Source organism: Narcine bancroftii, chromosome 5 (genome assembly GCF_036971445.1).
Source record: "Narcine bancroftii isolate sNarBan1 chromosome 5, sNarBan1.hap1, whole genome shotgun sequence".
NCBI classification, from domain to species: Eukaryota; Metazoa; Chordata; class Chondrichthyes; order Torpediniformes; family Narcinidae; genus Narcine; species Narcine bancroftii.
Window position 1 is genome coordinate 213538735 of NC_091473.1, and position 22582 is coordinate 213561316.

Consider the following 22582-nt stretch of genomic DNA (forward strand, 5'->3'; position numbering starts at 1 on the left):
CATGCTGTTTGTTCTTGTGTTAAATTACAACCATTTTGGGAAGGAATTAGATTGGTCTTGGAAAAAGTATTTAAGATTAAATTACCATTAGACCCATCAATTTTATTGTTGAATTATATGGATTAATTGAAGGGTTTGGAGGGTGGGGAGGGTTTTTTCATTAATTTATAAATTTTGTGCTGTTATTTGATTGTAATTTGTTTTTTAAGAATCTTTTGAATAAAATTTGAAAATAAAAAGAATATAAATGACGATTGAAATAAAATATATAAATTCACCCACAACTTTAATTGGAGAGGTTAATTGTATTAAAATGAATACTTGTTTCCTAAAATTCAGTATTTGATTCAGACTTTTTCAATGTTTGTACCTTAAATTTTGTTTCAGGATTTAAAAAAAGTTAGGAATTTTCTTCCGAAAAGTATGAAGTCAAGAATATCATTGGAAAAGTTATGATGGAAATATAAATTAGGTGGACTACAACTTCCTAATTTTAAGAATTGTTATAAAGCAGCAAATCTAATGTTGTTCCCTTCTCTATTTGAAAATTTTAAACTGTCATGGGTGGAAACTGAGTTAAACTAGATTGGAGGAAGTATTCCTGAGGAATTCACTTATAAATGGTAACCTAGATTAATGTTATTAACAGTGATGCACCATTGTTGAAACATTTGATTAATATTTGGAAAAATGATGGAAGTCTTTTGTCATCAATAACACGATCTTATGTTTTTTTTTTACAAAAGATAATCTTTTTAAAATATCTGGTATACCAAAGGAATTTCTAAAATTGGAGGTTGTACTGAGAGTGGTAGATTGATGTCATTTGCTCAGTTAAAATTAAACATGATATTCCACGTAATACTCCTCTTTTGCTATTTTCAATTGCAAGCCTATTTAAGAGAGAAATTAGAGCCAGTTATTGTATTAAAAGATTCTACATATTTAGTACAGTTGATTGTTGTTAGGATTGTTAAATATTTATTTCATATATATATGATGTTACAAGAGGAAGGACCAAGAATACATTTATTTAAATCAAGAGAAAGCTGGGAACAGGATTTAAATATATCAATAGATCAACAGATTTGGCAAAATTAATGTAAAGTGGTTATGTCTAATACAATTAATTTAATGAATGTAATTACTTCACTCTAATCTTTTACATCAGTGATATATTGCACCTCAGAAATTGAATAGATGGAAATCAAATATATCTGATCAAAGTTTTAGATGTGGTGAACATATGGAAACTCACTCATTCTACATGGTCTTGTTCAAAAGTAAAACTTCTTTGGAATTCTATTAGTAGGGTTTTGCAACAGGTAAGAACTGTGGTTTTCTGTTGCATCCTGAGTTATTTTGATGGGAAAATTTGAAAGAAAACCCCTATATTATATTTATCAAATTTTCAGTTGTAATTTGTGAATTGAGCTTTGGATATAGCAAGGAAATGTATTGCTCTCACTTGGAAATTAGATGTTCCATTAACATTAGGAAGATGGCAAAGAGAGATTCAAAATTGTATTCCATAAGAAAAAAAACAAAATTTGACAGTTTTCCTTATTTATTTCTTTTTCATTACCTTTTAATAAATCAACATGTATTTAATCAATAACTTTGTAACAATGTGATATGTTTTTTGGTTATAAATTTATTGACCTTAAATAAAATAACACATCCCAGTAAATCTAATCTGCAGTCTCAATATCTTTTTCTCATCTTTCCTGTAGTTCTGTGTCCAAACTGTACTCAATACTTCGATTATTAAGCCTCCTTGTACAAGCATTCCCACATGTCCCGCTCCTTTCAGGGAATTCCGGATCTGTATTCCAGATCTCTCTGTTCTTCCCTGCTCCTCAGTGCCCTTCGCAGTCCTTGTATCTGTCCTTTCTTGGTTTGTCGTTGCAAACGGCAGCACATCACATTTGTCTGCATTACATTTCATTTGCCACTTTGCAGTCTACTTTTCAGCTGGTCCAGATAAGATTTGTAAGTTTAGAAAGCATTCTTCGCTCTACACAACGCATCCGATCAATTTTTTCGAATAATATATATTTCGCTTTTTTCAAAAAAATATACATAGTAACATTCTAAATATACAATATATTAAATGTTTTCTCACAAATTCAACAAACTACAAAAACGCTGCTAATACAGATTTACCTCCTGTGGACGCTGCGAGACCCGCTGGGTACCTCCAGCATTTCTGTATGTGTTTGTTTGCGACACATCATGGGAACAGAAGCGGATCTGTTGGAAGGGGAACGCGCAGTAACTGAATTCTACTACTAAGAAAGACTTGCTTTGCTTTGATTTGATTTTTTCTTGCCAAGTTCACAATAATTGACCAAGGAAATTTTAGCAAAGTCTTTAATCCCTCCCTGAAATTTGACTGAGTCGCTATTAGACGTGTTTGTACAGGAACTCAGGTTCGAGAGCACGAAAGAAGATTTATGGAGGGGTAATGTCCACGTCAGCCGCAGGCTCGTTTGTGGCTGACAAGTCCGATACGGGTCAGGCAGACACGGTTACAGCGGTTGCAAGGGAAATTTGATTGGTTGGGGTTGGGTGTTGGGGTTTTCCTCCTTTGTCTTTTGTCTCTGCGGTCTTCTTCAAAGGAGGTTGCTGCCCGCCGAACTGTGAGGCGCCAAGATGCACGTTTTGAGGCGATATCAGCCCACTGGCGGTGGTCAATGTGGCAGGCACCAAGAGATTTCTTTAGGCAGTCCTTGTACCACGATTAACGTACTTATTGTAGCCAGTGATAAAGTAGGCGACTGACGCCTGCATCCACAGCAGAGTGAAGCTGCCCGACAAGTTGATCAGCAAGATGATGGATTTTCTCCTGCTCTCCATTTCCATGTCTCGACCATCCGCACTCCTCTGACTCCGGAATGCCCTCCGTGCTTTGCTGACCAACAAGACATGTCTCATTGTCAACCCATTAAACAGGAATATTAAAACAACGCAATGAATAAACACTGAATGGTTTTCAATTTAATGAACGTACAAAACATTGGCGAAGTGAGGACGTCCAGTCTCGGGATGACACCCAAAGAAATGGAGCCAATAATTTGTCGAGTCTCAAAAAAATAAATAACATGGGGATGTTTTCCATACACAGAAGGATCAGAATAATTGGTGCGAGGATGCTTAAAGTTTTCACTCTGCAGTACTTTGGTTGAAGTTTCGGACAGCACCTCGCGACATATCGGTCAAAAGTGAATGCGAGAATTCCAAAGTGATAGCCAGTAGGTATATCACGGCTGGTAGGAAATTAGTTGAGTATAGAAATTTGTTTGACAAGCGATACATTAAAAGTTCATAAAGAATGACGTTGATGAAAATCACCGTGAAATCCGCCACTGCCATGGTCATCATGTAGGCGGAGATACACTTGGAAAGTCCGCACCTTCCTCGGGAGAGGATCACGATTGTCAGCACGTTCGCTGCAAAAAGAGCAAAATGGAGTGAGTGACGGGTCCAGGTCGACAATCCGAGCATCATATTGTGGGAAAATATCACATGTCCGTCCAGTTAATCTCCTGGAGACTCTTTGTTTTGATAAATTTTCTGTGTAATTTTTATGAGAACTTCCCGAAAGTATACTGAACATTCAAACGCGATGGACTGACTAGTCACCGTTTACTGGGTAAACACCGTCTAAGATGAACCTGGCTTGATAGGACTTCATCCAGACGAGGAACGTAAATATGACGCTAGTCAGAAAGAAGGGAGGTCTCTAATCTCGTTCCAAATGTCTAGATTGGTACTTACTGGAAGGATCCTCTTGTTAAAGAAGCAATAAGGATACTAACATTTCAAATCAGATCTCCAGGATGAACAGCGGATGGGCTTTCTCCTTCGACTTTAACCCGTAGCGGAGAGAAGTTCGCCCCGCACCGTAGCCCAGACCAGTAATTCCCTTGACATTCAACTTCTTCATACTGCGGGTCCATTGCTGTGCAAGATCTGAACCTGTTTCAGGAAACAATCCATATTCAATGGGCTTCCGATATAATATACTTACCAGGAGCACCAAAAACAGCAAGAAACGGGTTACAAATGTCTTTAATCACAAGGATCGGTGGTGGGGGGGGGGGGGCGGCTCATCTTCAGTGTCTCGATCTTGCCGTTCACTTGTTATTGTAGCTGAGATTTCTGAACTCTTCCTATTTAAAAGAATATTGACTCTTCCGTTCGAAAATAAAACGTGCGAAAATGGTCGTTAATTACAGCTACTTAACAAACAAGTTGCGATAATTCCTTTCAGTTCAAAGGGAATTTCAATGGGTTTACAGTGCAGCTCAACCCAGGTATTCATCCATTCGCATTGTACAATGGAAAATTCCTTCGAGGGAGTGAGGTCAGGGTCTCATCGCGATCACTGCGACCTGACGTTCTCGGTGGCTCAGAATAATTCAGTGAGATCATCACTGTATAACTGATCTGTTTTTACTCTCGCATCCCTGGCGATGAGCGGGATCAAGCATTGGTCCAGATGCACTTGGGCTCCCGTTATTCAAAATGACTCGTCTTCCTCATTGAACCGGATGATCCTCATCCGACTTTATATTTCCTCGTCCCACTGTAACATTGCAGCTTGTGACTCGCCACTTATAGAACCCTCAATCGACAGATGTATTTTAAAGTATTAGACGGGATTGATGATGACCACCTGTCATTACTGAGACATGCACTGTAACATTTATCGTGGACCCCAAATTAACATACATTATCTCTCCAACAAAAAGGAAGACTTTATATTTAAACGATTGGATTTCTCCGTCTCAACATGTTTCAAAATGTACAGTGTGCTGGCAAAAGACATGGAGAGAGAAATGGGTAATCCATTCAGATCGAAACCCTCTCATTGTGCTTTCGACTTACTTTTGACCCGGCTCCCCTTCGCTTCCTACTTGTGGGGGAGGCAGAAACATACTTTTGGTGAGATAGCTATAATCTGAAAGCGCCGGAGGAGAAATCGTCTTACCTTTTTCCAATGGTTGCTTTATTCAAATGATTCTGGCTGAAAAGCAGGGTCGATTAATGAAACCGCGATGTATCACATTCATTTGTCCTTTTTTCTACAATGTGAATAGTTGTAGGAACAATGTCTGAAAATTGAAGGTATCCCAGGTCTTACACTAATTACTGTTCAAGAAAAAGCAAGAATATTAAAATAAAGTTGAACAAGCCTTGAGAAACCTACATCAGTAACGTGTAGAACTATTCCTTGTCGATTGACCTTGTCCTCCTTTCGATCGAATGGAATAGCTTTGGTAATTTTGCTCTGACACCACGTTTATTTGACAGACTCGATGACATGTGGCAAAGTGTGTCAGGTTTGTCAGCATATGAACAATTTACCCGCATTCAACTCAACAAATCTCCTCTCTCTGTCTTGTTTTCATTCAGTGATGGCCCCTTCAACTTGCTGGGAGAAGTGGTTACATGAATTTAAACTTCTCGCAATCTCTCCGTAATACGGAAACGACGTCTCAAACTGATCCTTCGAGGTACAAGTACTTTCTACTGAAGAAACATCTTCTCAGACCTTCCATCGGACGACATTCAGAAAAGGATAGTTTCCACATCAACTTCTTTTAATTTAAAATACAAATTGTGGAACCTGGGCAGCAAAGAACCTTAGAACTATAGAACATTACAGCACAGGAACAAGCCATTTCGGCCATTTCAGTCTGGGACAACCCATTTATGTTGCCTTGTCCCACTGACCTCCTCTTAGTCCATAGCCCTCCATACCTCTCCCATCTATTTATCTGTCCAAATTCTTTTTGTGATCAAATTCAGCTTTATTCACCACTTCAGCTGGCAGATCGTTCCACACCCCAATCACTCTCTGTGAAGAACTTCCCCGTCATTTTCCCACTGAACATTTCCACTTTCACGCTTATCCCACATCATCTGATTTGTCTCTCACCTAACTCTATCTACCTATATTTACTTTGTCTACCCCTCATAATTTTAAATACCTCTATCAAATCTCCATTCATTATTCTGTGCTCCAGGAAATATCATCCTAACCTGTTTAACCTTTTGTTTTAACTCAGTTCCTTAAGTTCACGGAACATCCTAATAAATCTCGGAATTCTTTGTATCTTATTGGATCTTTCCTGCATTTATGTGACCAACACTACAGACAATACTCCATAGCTGGTGTGACAGATATATTGTATTTTATAATTTATATAAACATATTTTATATGTGATAGATTAAGCGGTTTTAGTGTAGGTCACAAACAAACACTTCACAAAACAGATCTCATTTAAAATGCAAGAGCTTACTGAAAGTGAAACTTTGAGAAACTCCACTGCCTTTACAAGACAATACAAACTATTTTGGAAATGCTTTTCTAAGGAACTTCAAAAGAAGATGCAAATGAAACAGTCCACACATAGAATCTGATAAGATCTTTCAAAGACTGGGTCTGGAACCCTGCAAGAAGGTTATGTGGTTTTGCAAGGAGGGAGGGAGTGAAGGAGAGAGAGGGAGAGAGAGAGAACTGGTTCCCGCAGCAATGGCAAGCTAGCAGCTTGTTCAAACACCAATTTTGAAGACGGGCTGTGAGTTCTGAGTTCAGCCTGTTGAAACAATCCATGTGGTGCATACAAGAGGAAAAGGTTGGCTAGAGTGTTTCACCTGAAATCAGGGAAACAATAAGGAACCCTGAGGTGACATTCAGAAGAAGAGGTTATGATTTGGAAAACCCTGATCGGGCAAATTTCTACAGCTAGACACTGAAGTGGGTGATCAGATGGAATCAGTTTCTGTATGTCCAATGAGGAATGAATCTCTCTCTGAAACTAACGAGGACTTTCCTGAGCCGTTATCAATTACTTATAAAAACAGAGCTTGGTGAAAACTCATAAATATTAAATTTTGTGCTCTGTATAAGAATTGCCTGAAACTGGTGAACTTGAAGAAGTGAGAAGGGAGATTAGACTGTGAATCAAAGAACCTATCTGAACTCATACTTATGATTAGTATTAGAAGGAGATTAAGTTAAGTTAATAGTAATAAGTTAAAGTTTGATCCTGGTTTTATGTTTAAAGAAAATTAAAAACTACTTTTGTTTAAGTAACCATTTGTCTTGGTGAATTTCTATTGCTGCTGTGTTTTGTGGTCTTCAGGGCCTATAACGTATCTTCAACTTTTTTACCTTCAGATAATCCCACTTTTTAAAAACATTATTTCTTCCACTCAGATTTTCCAAAATATAGACTTTCTCCAGCAATTTTTCATTCATCGAGATTAAACTAGTTATTAAATCTTCTGACATATTTAACCTATTTTCAATAGGTTGCAATTGCTCTTGAACATCTTCAAAAATTAAAAATGATTATTTGTGAGATATAGATAAATTAGAAAAAGAAATAACAATATTGGACAAAGATATTCAAGAATCACCTGAAGTGGATAAATATAGCCATTTAGTTAATAAGAAGTTACAATATAATACAATGTAGACTTACAGAACAGAGATAATGATTCTTAGATCAAAACAGAAATATTATGAATTAGGTGAAAGATCTCATAAATTTCTGGCTGGGCACTTTAAGGTAGTACAAACGTCGAGAATGATTACTGCAATACAATAAAATAGGAAGGTTACATATAAACCACAAGAAGTAAATGAAACTTTTATGGAATTTTATGAAAAATTACATATTTCAAAATAATTACAAATTATTTGTCGCAATAATATTACCTAGATAAATTGAAACAGATATCGATGATTTGGAGAAACCATTTACTGAGCAAGAAGTTAGTGAAGCATGTAATTGTTTACAAAATAATAAGCCTCCTGGAGAGGATGGATTGCCAGTGGAATCTTATAAAGAAGTTAAAGATTTAATAATTCTGTTATTTAGACAGGTAATAGAACAAGCTTTTATGTTACATGTTCTTCTGGAAACCTTTTGTCCTACAATAATTATGGTTATTGATAACAAACGAAAGTGACATCTTAAAAAGTGCTTCATATAGACGTATTTCATTGTTAAATGATGTTTATGAGGAAAAAAAACCATTTCCAGCCAACCACCGAGGGGAGTTTTGATTAATTGTTTGAAATATCAAGATAGAGAAATTATGCTATGAGTTGTGTTGCGGAAGGCACGGCAAAATCAGACTCCAATGATGGTTCAAAATAACAGGGTTCATCTATGCAAATTTGAGTCAAGAAATTATTAGAAGGCACCGAGAATTTAATTCAGCTAAAGAAATGTTGTAGTGAAAGGTTATAAGTTGCTTTTCATTACTGGGCTCTACTTGAAGATTTTTATGAGAATTTTCAGTCTTAATTGTTTGAAAATGATCATGATACATTAATATTTGCTAATTCATTACCAGATTTGTAGGGAAATGGTCAGTCACCATTATCATCACCTAAAAGGAGGGTAAATGGAAATGGGAATGGAAAGAAAGGGAAACATGGAAAGGTTGAATTGATGCAAAGTCTTCTTGATATTGAAGAGCCAGAACAATCATTGGGATGGGAATCGTTGGGTTGAATTTGTGTGTATAATTACTTTGTGAATGTCTGATTAGGGGTGTGGACGACACTGAGGATCAGGTGTTACCCAGAATCTTGTTCGAGTGCTATTATTATTGTGATTTTAAAGAAAGATAGGGATCCATTGAAAGCATCTCCGTATAGGACTATTTCTTTACTAAATGCAGCTTATAAAATTATGCAAAAGTATTAGTGAACAGACTTGCTAAATATGTACATCAGTTGATACATGTAGATCAAACAGGCTTTATTATGAATAAAATGTGTCTGATAACATTCTTAGATTGATGACATTGGTCAATGAATTGAGATAGCAACCCAACCATCCAATGGTGGTTGTACTGGATGCAGAAAAAAGCTTTTGACAGGGTTGAATGGAATTTTTTATTTAAGGTGTTAGAGAAATTTAATTTTGGCCCTTATTTTATTGGTTGGGTTAAAGCTATATAAAAATCCAAATGCTCTTCTTTCTTTGGCTTGGCTTCGCGAACGAAGATTTATGGAGGGGGTAAATGTCCACGTCAGCTGCAGGCTCGTTTGTGGCTGACAAGTCCGATGCGGGACAGGCAGACATGTTTGCAGCAGTTGCAGGGGAAAATTGGTTGGTTGGGGTTGGGTGTTGGGTTTTTCCTCCTTTGCCTTTTGTCAGTGAGGTGGGCTCTGCGGTCTTCTTCAAAGGAGGTTGCTGCCCCCCGAACTGTGAGGCGCCAAGATGCACGGTTTGAGGTGATATCAGCCCACTGGCGGTGGTCAATGTGGCAGGCACCAAGAGATTTCTTTAGGCAGTCCTTGTACCTTTTCTTTGGTGCACCTCTGTCACGGTGGCCAGTGGAGAGCTCGCCATATAACACGATCTTGGGAAGGCGATGGTCCTCCATTCTGGAGACATGACCCACCCAGCGCAGCTGAATCTTCAGCAGCATGGACTCGATGCTGTCGACCTCTGCCATCTCAAGTACTTCAACGTTAGGGATGAAAGCGCTCCAATGAATGTTGAGGATGGAGCGGAGACAACGCTGGTGGAAGCGTTCTAGGAGCCGTAGGTGATGCCGGTAGAGGACCCATGATTCGGAGCCAAACAGTGAGGTTTTTCAGTTGGTTGTTTTTCCAGACACTTTTGTGTAGTTTTCCAAAGGCGCTATTTGCCTTGGCAAGTCTGTTGTCTATCTCATTGTCGATCCTTGCATCTGATGAAATGGTGCAGCTGATATAGGTAAACTGGTTGACCGTTTTGAGTTTTGTGTGTCCGATGGAGATGTTGGGGGTGGGGGGGCTGGTAGTCATGGTGGGGAGTTGGATGATGGAGGACCTCAGTTTTCTTCAGACTGACTTCCAGGCCAAACATTTTGGCAGTTTCCGCAAAACAGGACGTCAAGCGCTGAAGAGCTGGCTCTGAATGGGCAATGAAAGCGGCATCGTCTGTAAAGAGCAGTTCACGGACAAGTTTCTCTTGTGTCTTGTTGTGAGCTTGCAGGCGTCTCAGATTGAAGAGACTGCCATCCGTGCGGTACCGGATGTAAACAGCGTTGTTGAGGTCTTTCATGGCTTGTTTCAGCATCATGCTGAAGAAGATTGAAAAGAGGGTTGGTGCGAGAACCCAGCCTTCCTTCACGCCATTGTTAATGGAGAAGGGTTCAGAGAGCTCATTGCTGTATCTGACCCGACCTTGTTGGTTTTCGTGCTGTTGGATAACCATGTTGAGGAACTTTGGGGGGCATCCGATGTGCTCTAGAATTTGCCAAAGCCCTTTCCTGCTCACGGTGTCGAAGGCTTTGGTGAGGTTAACAAAGGTGATGTAGAGTCCTTTGTTTTGTTCTCTGCACTTTTCTTGGAGCTGTCTGAGGGCAAAGACCATGTCAGTAATTCCTCTGTTTGCGCGAAAGCCGCACTGTGATTCTGGGAGAATATTCTCGGCGACACTAGGTATTATTCTATTTAGGAGAATCCTAGCGAAGATTTTTCCTGCAATGGAGAGCAGCGTGATTCCCCTGTAGTTTGAGCAGTCTGATTTCTCGCCTTTGTTTTTGTATAGGGTGATGATGATGGCATCACGAAGGTCCTGAGGCAGCTTTCCTTGGTCCCAGCAGAGCTTGAAAAACTCATGCAGTTTGGCATGCAGAGTTTTGCCGCCAGCCTTCCAGACCTCTGGGGGGATTCCATCCATACCTGCTGCTTTGCCACTTTTCAGTTGTTCATTTGCCTCATATGTCTCTTCCCAGGTGAGGACCTCATCTAGCTCTAGCCTTAAGGGCTGTTGAGGGAGCTGGAGCAGGGCGGATTCTTGGACTGAGCGGTTGGCACTGAAAAGAGATTGGAAGTGTTCTGACGATCGGTTGAGGATGGAGATCTTGTTGCTGAGGAGGACTTTGCCGTCTGAGCTGCGCAGCGGGCTTTGGACGGGGTGGGGGGCCGTACACAGCATTTAGAGCCTCGTAAAAACCCCTGAAGTTGCCAATGTCCACGCTGAGCTGGGTTCATTTGGCGAGGCTAGTCCACCACTCATTTTGGATCTCCCGGAGTTTGCGCTGAAGATGGCTGCATGCGCGATGGAAGGCTTGTTTCTTCTCTGGCCAGGACAGCTTTGCAAGGTGAGCCTGGTAGGCAGCTCGCTTCTTTGCCAGCAGTTCCTGGATTTTCTGGTTGTTTTCGTCAAACCAGTCCTTGTTTTTCCTGGAGGAGAAGCCCAGTACCTCTTCAGTGGATTGCAGTATGACAGTCTTCAGCTGATCCCAGAGGGTTTCAGGGAATGAGTCCGTGAGGTGGATTGCAACCTCGAGCTTTGCTTTGAGGTTTGCCTGGAAGTTTCCTCTCACTTCGTCTGACTGCAAGTTTCCAACATTGAACCTCTTTCTAGGGGCTTTACTGTTCCTGGACTTTGGCTTGAAGTGAAGGTTGAGCTTGCAGTGAACCAGCCGGTGGTCAGTGTGGCATTCTGCGCTGGGCATGACCCTGGTGTGGAGCCCATCTCGTTTGTCTCTTTCTCACACCAGGATGTAGTCCAGGAGGTGCCAGTGTTTGGATCGGGGATGCATCCAGGTAGTCTTAAGGCTGTCCCTCTGCTGAAAAAGGGTGTTTGTAATGACATGCTGCTGTTCTGCACAGAGCTCCAACAGGAGGCGCCCGTTGTCGTTGCACCTGCTGACATCATGCTTGCCCAGGATTCCTGGCCAGCTTTCTGAGTCTTTGCCGACGCGAGCGTTGAAGTCGCCAAGGATGACAACCTTGTCGGCTGTAGGGGTGCGTTGAATGAGGTTGCGCGGATCAGTGTAGAACTTGTCCTTTTCTGCTGGTTCCGCCTGGAGGGTTGGAGCATCGACACTGATGAGGGTGATGCGACGCTTGTTTTGAAGTGGGAGTCGCATGGACATGATCCGGTCTGAGTGGCCTGTCGGGAGGTTTTCGAGTGTGGAGGCAATGGAGTTCTTGGACCATGAAGCCTACACCAGATAGGCGTCATTAATCCATAGGCTTGCCAGACCAGTAGAGTGTGTAGCCCGCGCCACGTTCTTGGAGGCTGCCTACATCTGCAAGGCAGACTACACTGAGAGTGGCTATGTCAATGTCAAGCCCAAGGAGTTCATGTGCAATGAGGGCAGACCGACATTCTGATCAGTGGCTATCAGCCTTGTCTAGCATTGTTTTGATGTTCCAGCATACTAGCTTGAGTTTGTGAGCATCTTTTGAGGGGGAGGATGTGGTGGGGGAGGATGTGGACATGTCCTCGGGCCTGTGCAAAGGAGCTTTTAGGTGGAGTGCAGTGTGTGCAGTACTGGCCCCACCCTTTACACCCATGGTTCGTGTGCCGTGGCCAAGCAAGCTGGGACATGGCAGCGAGGTCCTTGGGTCGTAGGTTTTATATCAGAGTGGCCTTCTCCTATGCAGGTTTCTTACCTGGGCTGGAGGGGCCTGCCTCCCCTCCTAGGTCTGACCATACCTGGTCACAAATCACCTGTGGACATGGCCTAGGTAAGTTTAATTGGGCACAAATCTACACCACAGGGATAGACCAACTTGCTCAGCTGACGCATGGTCATATGACATCCTTCAGCTCCACATTGAGTGTACCTCCTATCCAATGGCAGCCAATACTGGGATAGATTATAACATTGTCTTCCTGGCTTCACCATGGTGGGACAACAACTTCCTTTCTAATTTGGCCCCCAATAATTGCTGCCTTATGCCATTAAGAATGCAAAAGGTGGCTTTGTTACCTGCAACAATTTGGTGCACCAAGTTCCCCACCGTTGGCAGTCTAATTGCTTTAATTCATACATTTGAGCAAATTGCGGGAGCATACAATTTAATAGTGTCTGGACCGCGAGGGTTTGGTTTTCCTCAAGCGGAACTCCAGCATTTTCGTCCCAAACGCGTTTGAACTGCACAACAAATCCCAAAACATCTTCATCTTTCTATTGAAAGGTACAGGCTACTGTTCTTAAATCTGACCACGTTTTAGCGCACCTCATAATTGATTCATTCCCTCTATTCTGCAGCCAGTGTTCTAGAGACTCGTTCCCTTGGTCTACCAACTCATCATTTCCTATCCAATCTCCCTCCGCACTAGGGGGGATCACGAAATTTCCACTCACCTCTGGCCACTGTGCCCCATAAGCCGCCTGCAGTAGGGAATGGAAATCTCGTGGCAGGGGGTGATAGATGACGCAAATTTGCTGGTGCCAGTGGAGAAAAGCGATAGGACTTTTCAAGGGGTCTGGGGCAGCACTTATCATGTCGTGGGCCTCTCCTGGAGACCAATGCTTTAAAACAGGTACATCACCAATCATTAAACGGGGAAGCTGAACCGTATAGTTGACCCAGGCCTTTGGTCTAGTTATTCTGTCCCCGGGCAGTTCCTCTTTTCCTCTCCCATCTTTCCTATCCCGTTCGTCAGGGCCAATGGAGGAGTCGGGGAAGACAGCCAGTGGTGCAGGGGCCTCCACGGGCGGTTGTTGGGGCAGGGGTTGCAGCTGCAAGGGGTCAGCCTGTTGAGCCGGGGGTTGTGGTTGATGGTGATTCCTCTAAGCCATAGCCATTTCTATTATTCGGATCGAATCGAGGAGATAGAGGTTTCACTTCTTCAACTGTTGTAGGGGTGGGAGCCGACGGTTGAGACGCATATGGGGAGGTTTTTAGCCCTGTTTTAAAACACTGATCCATATAATTAATATCCCATGTGGGATCCTCTCCTTCATTGTCGGTGTTTTCCCACCAGTCATTTATGAATTGCACGTTAAAACTTCCTCCGTACGCCCACTGTCCCTGAGACCACCCATACAAGTCACTGGAAAATGGGAGCGCCCATTTCCAGGACCCAGTCTCTTTCATCACAATATCGGTGGGCAATCCTGGCGGTACTATCGGATCACCAACCAGTCGCTGATTCTTCTTTAACTGTTCACTTCGTCTTACTGTCCTTTTATTCATTGATGGTCCCTTGGTGAGTCCTGGCGGTCCTCGTTGCTTTGGTGGGTCGGGAACAGCTTTCCCTGCTCGACCGACACATACTTGATTTTCCATTTCAGGTCTGTATCTGAAAATAAACACACACAAGGCGCTACACAAACAATATAACAGTTACTTGAACAGAAAATTCTTCTACAGCGCGGTCACTAGTGCTCTACTTTCTGTTCTACTCGTGTCTCCGTCCTCGTTTTTTTTAATGGTAGCGCTACCCTGTTCATCACCTGGGTTCTTGGTGTGCCCATCCCTTTACAACTTTTATGGGTGCGCTACCCTCTGCCTCATCCCCTTTCAGCTGGGTTCTTGGTGTGCCTCATCCCTATACAGCTGGGTTCTTGGTGTGCCTCATCCCTATACAGCTGGGTTCTTGGCTGCAACAGCCCCCTCTTTTTGAGCTGCGACAGAAAATGGAAAGTCCCCCTTTCAGCTAGCACTTCAAATTTCTCCTCATTCCTTAGGTTCGTTTCTTTTGTGGATCCTCGTGCAATTAGAGGACTGCCGACTACGTCATTCTGTCGAGGAGAAATAACTATGAGGATGCGTGCTTCAGAGTCAACCAGGAGAGTTTATAAAAGCAGGATATCTCAGAGTAACAGCCAGGGCTCAGCTCTGAACTACACAGTTGCAAAGCTCGAATTTATACAGTGAAATCAACAAGTTAGTTTGTAAAGTAATTAGAATGGGTTACAATGATAATAAGGAGTTGATCATATCCCGGGAAGTGAAGGTTGTTCAAAGAACAAAGAGTAGTTAAAGTATTTATTTGAAAACAAAATTATCTAGAGATATTCTTCAACATACTTAAATGTTATCTGGAGTTATTCTTTAGCAAGTGGCGCCCGGGACCAGATGTCCTTGTGGATTCCCCCTTGCTGACTCATTCCTTTCTCACAAACAACTTTTATATCATGCCACTAACCCTTTAAGAGTTACTCTGCCATCTACAGTATCCTTTCATTTTGCAAATATCTTCCTCAGTCTCTCATCTACCTCTATCTATCTACCTTTACCCTGTCTACCCCTTCATAATTATAAATACCGCTATCAAATCTCCACTCATTCTTCTATGCTCCAGGGAATAAAGTCCTAACCTGTTTAACCTTTCCAGAAGTCCGGGCAATATCCTAGTAAATCTTCTCTGAACTCTTTGTAGTTTATTGGTATCTTTCCTGCAGTTAGGAGACCCAAAGCAACACACAGTACTAAAACCTTCTTTACATGAAAATCCACTTTCAAAGAACAATGAACAATCATTCCAATCATTCTTTTTCTCTGCATTCCTCAATGCCCTCAAGGTCGAGGGAGTGCAGAGAATATTTATGAAAATGTCACCTGGGTTTAAAAAGAAAGATTGCGCAGATTAGGTCTTTATTCCATAGATCGCAGAAGTTTTAAAGGGGATTTGATATAGGTATTTAAGATTATGAGACTGCTAGATAGAGTTGATGTGGATAGGTTTTTTCCCTTGAGGGTAGGAGAGATTGCAACAAGAAGTCATGAGTTAAGGGTTGAGGGGCAAAGGTTGAGAAGTAACAATGAGGGGGAACTTCACTCAGAGACGTGGCTGTATGGAATGTGCTTCTGGGAGAAGTAGTGGTGGCAGGGCCCTTTTTTGTCATTTAAGGAAAGATGGATGGGAGGGGAATGGAGATTTATGGGCAAGGTGCAGGTAGGTGGGACTATAGGAGTGTACTTGGATAGGTCTGGACTAGAAGAGCTGAATTGGCCTGTTTCTGTGTTATAATTGTAATATGGTTATATGGGTTTCACAATCTCGACCATCAAAAGTGTAGAAATTTGAGAGAGGATTTGATAGATATATTTAAGATTATGAGAGGGATTAATAGAGTTGCTGGGTATAGGCTTTTTCCATTGAGAGAAAGAGAGATTTAAACAAGGGCCAATGAGTTAAGATTTATGGGACAAAAGTTTAGAAGTAACATGATGGGGAACTTCTTTACTCAGAGAGTGGTGGCTGTATGGAATGAGGTTCCTGGCGGCAGGGACAATTTTGACAATTAAAGAAAAATTGGATATGTACTTGGATGGGAGGGGAATGGAGGGTTATGGGTAGGGTGCAGGTAGTTGTGCCCTGAGGAGAGTACCTGTTTCGGTGGGGACTAGAAGAGCCAAAATGGACTGTTTCCGTGCTGTAATTGTCATATGGTTTTATCATCCATTCCTTTTCTTCAAACACCCAGTTTAACATCAATTGATGAAAAAATCGTTTAAGATCATTAGCTGGCAACTTTCGGTGTTGTTCCAACAAAGAAGTGATATTCTCCACAGATAAGGAAGATTGGTCTTCTCTCTTTGTATATTTACAACTTCTTGTAGTCATCTTCAAAATATTCGTGAATACAGAAACAAGAGGCATACGCTTTGATACAAAGTTATTTTATTATAAGGACATTAATGAAGGCAAGACTTGTAAAGGAGTGAGGAGCAACTTTAACAAGCTGTTACTCCATCACTCGCCAGCAAGAAGTCGAAACGCTGTTAATACAGATTTACATCCAGTGGACGCTGCGAGACCCGCTGAGTACCTCCAGCATTTCTTTGTATGTTCGTTTCCGTCACGTCACGGGAACAGATGCTGGATCAGTTGGAAGGGGACACGCTCAGTAACTGAATTTTACTTAGATAAGAAAGACTTGCTTTGATTTGATTTTTTCTTGACCAAGTTTACAATAAATGACAAAGGAAACTTTAGCAAAGTCTTTAATTCCTCCCTGAATTTTGACTGAGTCGCTGCATATATAGACGTGTTTGAACAGGAACTCAGGTACGTGAGCAGAGTCCCAATCTGAACAGCGATGAATGCGGGAGACGTATAGTCACGATTAACGTACACATTGTAGCTGGTGATAAAGTAGGTGACAGACACTGGAAGCCACAGCAGCGTGAAGCTGCCCGACACACTGATCAGCAAGATGATGGATTTTCTCCTGCTCTCCATTTCCATGTCTCGACCATCCGCACTCCTCTGACTCCTGAATGCCCTCCGTGCTTTGCTGACCAACAAGATATGTCTGACTGTCAACCCATTAAACAGGAATATTAAGCCAAACGCAATGAATAAACACTGAATGGTTTTCAATTTAATGAACGTACCAAACATTGGCGAGGTGAGGATGTCCAGTCTCGGGCGGACACCCAAAGAAATGGAGCCAATTATTTGTCGAGGCTCAAATAACAATAACAAAGGAATGTTTTCCACACAAAGGAGGATCAGAATAATTGGTACGAGGATGTTTAAAGTTTTCACTCTGCAGTACTTTGGTTGAAGCTTCGGACAGCACATCGCGACATATCGGTCAAAAGTGAATGCGACTGTGGACCACTGCGAGAATTCCAAAGTGATGTCCAGTAGGTATATCACGGCTATAAGGAAACTAGTTGAATATAGAAATTTGTTTGACAAGCGATACATTAAAATTTCATAAAGAATGACGTTGATGACGATCACCGTGAAATCCGTCGCTGCCATGGTCATCATGTAGGCGGAGATACACTTGGAAAGTCCGCACCTTCCTCGGGAGAGGATCACAATTGTCAGTAAGTTCGCTGAAAGACAAAGGAACACGGGGTGAGTGACGGGGCCAGGTCGATAAGCCGCGCATCACATTGTGAGAAAATATCACGTCCGTCCACTTAATCACCTGGAGACTCTTTGTTTTTATACATTTTCGCTGTAGACTTTTTGAGAACTTCCCGAAAGTATACTGAACATTCAAACACGATGCACTGACTAGTCATCGATTACTGGGTAAACACTGTCTGAGCTGATACTGACTTGATAGGACTTCGTCCAGACTAGGAACCGTAAATATGACGCTAGTCAGAAAGAAGGGAGGTCTCTAATCTCGTTCCAAATGTCTAGATTGGTACTTACTGGAAGGATCCTGTTGTTAAAGAAGCAATAAGGATACTAACAGCGGATGCGGTTTCTCCTTCGACTTTAACCCGTAGCGGAGAGAAGTTTGCCCCGCACCGTAGCCCAAATCAGTAATTCCCTTGATATTCAACATCTTCATACTGCGGGCCCATTGCTGTGCCAAATCTGAACCTGTTTCAGAAAACATACCATTGTGGCGGCGCATTCTCTCATCGTGAACCGGCTCCGCGTGTAAGGCCACGTGGCGGGGCAGACATGGGAAGATGGCGTCATCAGAGGTTTTCCCTCATTCAAACCTTCCTCTCATCGCGCGTCTCGGGCGGCGATTATGACGTCACCACGCACATGCGCTAAATTCAAATAAACAGTCGTTCAAGACCCTCAATGTGGTGGCTGTGCTTTCGTCAACTGCGCAGAGCCTGACAGTGGTGACCTCGCTGAGCCCAGACGCCTTTCCTGACTCAGAGACATGGAGTCAGCTGAGGTAAACGTCGTGGCAATCAGGTCCCCCACTTCTAGACCCATCAGCCGCGGACGTGGTTTGGGCAGGCAGAAGCACAATTCCACCTTAGAAACATCTCAGTGAACGCCACGATGTTCTACCACATCGAGAGCGCACTGGATCAGACACAGCAGACAGGGTGGACGACCTCATCCATCATCTCAAGAACTTGCTCATGCGGACATTTGGCCTCACTCCCCCCAGCAACGGGCTTTCAGGCTCTTGCACCTGGATGGGCTTGGGGACCACAGCCCATCAGCATTAATGGATGAGATGCTGGCCCTCGTGGAAGGTCATAAGGCTTGTTTCCACTTTCACCAGATTTTCCTTGACAAATGTCAGAGGATATCCATCTGCTCCTGGCAGACAAGGATTTCACGGACCCATATAAGGTCGCGGCCTGAGCAGATGCCCTTTGGCACATGAAGAGGGAGAACAAGGCACCCCTAAACCAGGTTTCAAGACCAGGAACCAGTCGAACGGAAGCCACCACAAGCACAAGCCAGGAGAGAGCTATTCGACCTGGGCTTTTATCACTGGCGCTGGGGAGCGCAAGCCTGTAAGTGTTGGCAACTCTGCAGCTTTCAAGGAAACGACCAGGCTGATGGTTGCAACCCAGTCCAATCAGGCGGGTGGCCAATGGTTCCACCATCAAGAGCTACAGCACCTGTAGGGAGCAGATCCATATTGGTAAAGAAAAATTCCTCTGGAGGTTCGTGTTGGCTTCAGTGGGCACCGCGGTGTTGGGGGCCGACTTCCTGAGGGCTCACGGCTTGCTGGCCGATATGAAGGGCAAGAGGCTGGTCAATGCCCACACCTTACACTCCATATGTTTAGACACTGTGGATGCCTACAGACCCATAATCGCTGCCACGGCTGCCACCAGGGATAAGTACACCGATATACTCCATGAATTTCCCACCATCTTGGAGCCAAACTTAAATGCCGCGCTCCCCCGACGGGGAGTTTTCTATCACATCACAATGCAAGGCCCCCTGTTGCATGCCAATCCCAGACAGCTGATGCCCAAAAAGCTACAGCAGGTGAAGGAGGAATTTTTAAGGCTCCAAGAGTTGGGGATTGTCTGGTGGTCAGACAGTGCCTGGGCATCACTGCTCCATATTGTCCCCAAATCGTCTGGAAGCTGGAGACCCTGCAGGGACTACTGACAGCTGAATGATGCCACAATCCCCGACATGCACCCAGTCCCCCACAAACAAAATTTCTCAGCCAACCTCAAAGGCATGCAGCTCTTTTCCAAAGTCAAGCTAGTGCAGGGATATTACCAGAACCCAGTGCACCCTGATGACACGGGAAAGACTGGGATCATCACCCTGTTCAGCATTTGTGAGTTCCTCCAGATGCCGCTGGGTTAAAGAATGTGGTCCAGATGTTCCAGCGCCCCATGGATGCAGTGGGTAGGGACATGGACTTTGTGTCCTTATCACCAGTCGCAGCTGCGAAGAACAGAAGGCCTATCTCCACACCCTGTTTGGCTGGCTGGTGGAATTTGGCCTCACAGTCAACCAATTTCCAGATCAGCAAGCAGTCGCTGCAGTTCCTGGAGCAACCATCTCGGAGGCTGGGGCCACCTTGGCACAGGAGAAGGTGACAGCCGTCCAATGGTTCCCCATACCTTCCATCCTCAAAGGCCTTCAAGAGTTTATGGGGATGGTGAACTTTTACCATTGGTTCATCCCCAGTGCCGCCTGTATCATGCGCCCATTCTTTGCCCTAATCGCCATGAAGGAAAAAACTTTATCCTGGTTGGAAGAGCCGGACAAGGCTTTTACGTCAGTGAAAGAAGCCCTCGCCAGTGCGAAGTGCTGGTGCTCCCATACCCGGAGGCAAACATGGCGCTATACTTGGCCATCCGGCATATCCGCTATTTCCTGGAGGGCAGATCCTTCACAGTCTTCACAGACCATAAGCCTCTCACCCAGGCACTTGCCATGGTAAAGGACCCGTGGTCAGCCGTACAACAGCGCCACCTCTCTTACATGTTGGAATTCACCACTAACATCCAGCACAGGGCAGGCAAGGACAACGTGGTAGCAGACGCACTCTCGTGCCCTTCCATCAACACTCTAGCCCTCGGCCTTGACTATACGCAGCTAGCCTGGGCCCAACAGCACAACTCAGAGACACAAGCTGTACGGACTGCCATCTCGGGCCTTGACCTCAAGGACATCCCATTGCCCTAAAGCCTGGATGTGCTGTTCTGTGACGTCTCCACAGGCCCACCGTGCCTGGTAGTCCCGCCACAGTGGAGGGCAAGAGTCTTTAGACTGATCCACGATCTTGCTCATCCCTCAGTGAAGATGACTGTGTGGATGGTTTTGGAGTGGTTCATGTGGCACGGGCTCAAGAAGGAGGTGGTGGAGTTGGCTAGGAACTGCACCAGGTGCCACTTCTCCAAGATTCACAGACACACGTGGGGCCAAATCCAACACTTCCACTCATTAGCCCAGATGTTCAAGCACATCCACTTTGATGTAGTTGGCCCCCTGCCAGTGTCTATGGAGGCACGCTACCTCCTCACGGTAGTAGACCGGGCTATGAGATGTCCCTAGGCCATCCCGGTCAGAGATGCTTCAGCGGAGATGTGTGCTAGAAACCTGGTTAGTCAGTAGATCACACGTTTTAGTGTGCCGGCGCACATCCCCAGCGACAGGGGCGCGCAGTTTACCTCCACACTATGGGCCCAGCTGTCGAGACTCTTTGGGGTTAAACACCAACACACCACGGCCTACCACCCACAATCCAACGGTTTGGTGGAGAGGTTTCACCAGTACCTAAAGTCTGCTCTCATAGACTGACTCACCAGCACGAACTGGGCAGACAAACTACCCTAGGTCCTCCTTGGGATCAGGACTGCACCCAAGGAGGACCTGCTAGTCTCATTGGTGGAACTGGTATACAGCATGCCACTTTCCCTGCCCGGATCGCGGCAGGAAACTGGCCTCCCTGGCCCCTCCACCACCATCACGCCTCAGCACCTGGCCATCCCACCTCCCTAAGGAACTGGACTCAGCACAGTTTGTGTTTGTCTGGAGGGTACTGCTGAGGGCACCGTTAAAGCGCCCGTAAGAAGGTCCGTATAAGGTCCTCTGGTGGTCTGGGGGAACTTTCACTCCAGTGGGGGGGTGGGGAAAGGAGGAACTTTTTACAGTGCCCAAGCACCGAGGCCGACCGTCAAAGCGGGGGGGGGGGGGGGCGCGTACCCGTTTCTGAGGGGGGTTGTGTGGCGGCACACTCTCTCATGGCGAACCGGCCCCGCGTGTAACACAACATGGTGGGGCAGCCATGGGAAGCTGATGCCGTCAGGGGTTCTCCCTGACTCCAACCTTCCTCTCAGCGCACCTCGGGGGGCGATTATGACGTCTCCACGCACGTGGTGACTGAGCCAGCGCTGCCCTAAAAGGGGATCGCGCCAAATAAAAAAAACCAGTCGTAAATAACCCCAAGGCGGTGGCTGTGCTTTGTTCAATTGCGCGGAGCGTCATTTCATGTCATATTCAATGGGCTTCCGATATAATATACTTACCAGGAGCACCGAAAACAGCAAGAATCGGGTAACAAATGTCTTTAATCACGAAGATCGGGGGGCGGCTCATCTTCAGTGTCTCGATCTTGCCGTTCACTTGTTATTGTAACTGAGATCTCTGAACCCTTCCTATTTAAAAGAATATCGACTCTTTCGTTCGAAAATAAAACGTGCGAAAATGGTCATTAATTACAGCTACTTAACAAACAAGTTGCGATAATTCCTTTCAGTGCGAAGGGAATTCCAGTGGGTTTACAGTGCAGCTCAACCCAGGTGTTCATCCATTCGCATTATTCAATGGAAAATTCCTTCGAGGGAGTGAGGTCAGGGTCTCATTGCGATCACTGCGACCTGACGTTCTCGGTGGCTCAGAATAATTCAGTGGGATCATCACTGTATAACTGATCTGTTCTTATTCTCTCACCCCCCCCCCCCCCCCCCCCCCACCCACATCTCCATCGGGCACACAGAACTCAAAACGGTCAACCAGTTAACCTACCTCGGCTGCACAATTTCATCTGATGCAAGGATAGACAAAGAGATAGACAACAGACTCGCCAAAGCAAATAGTGCCTTTGGAAGACTACACAAAAGAGTCTGGAAAAACAACCACCTGAAGAAACACACAAAGA

General features: G+C 44.2%; 1 protein-coding gene across 5 annotated transcripts; it reads right to left on the bottom strand.

Annotated features, from left to right (window-relative positions):
* Positions 1 to 16415: 16415 nt before the first annotated feature.
* On the bottom strand, positions 16416 to 21758 carry LOC138764810 (probable G-protein coupled receptor 139). Of its 5 annotated transcripts, XR_011358312.1 has the most exons (3): positions 17899 to 18321; positions 17118 to 17570; positions 16416 to 17039 (listed from the first exon to the last, which is right to left on the bottom strand). XR_011358312.1 is itself a non-coding variant. In XM_069941117.1 (2 exons), the coding sequence occupies exons 1-2, from the start codon at positions 21695 to 21697 to the stop codon at positions 16639 to 16641; spliced, it is 1002 nt and encodes a 333-aa protein (XP_069797218.1). In that variant the 5' UTR covers positions 21698 to 21758; the 3' UTR covers positions 16416 to 16638. The 5 variants fall into 5 exon arrangements, 2 of the variants coding, with proteins under 2 accessions (XP_069797218.1, XP_069797219.1); XR_011358313.1 differs by having other exon boundaries at positions 16416 to 17570; positions 17940 to 18389; XR_011358311.1 differs by having other exon boundaries at positions 16416 to 17570; positions 17899 to 18389.
* Positions 21759 to 22582: the final 824 nt, after the last annotated feature.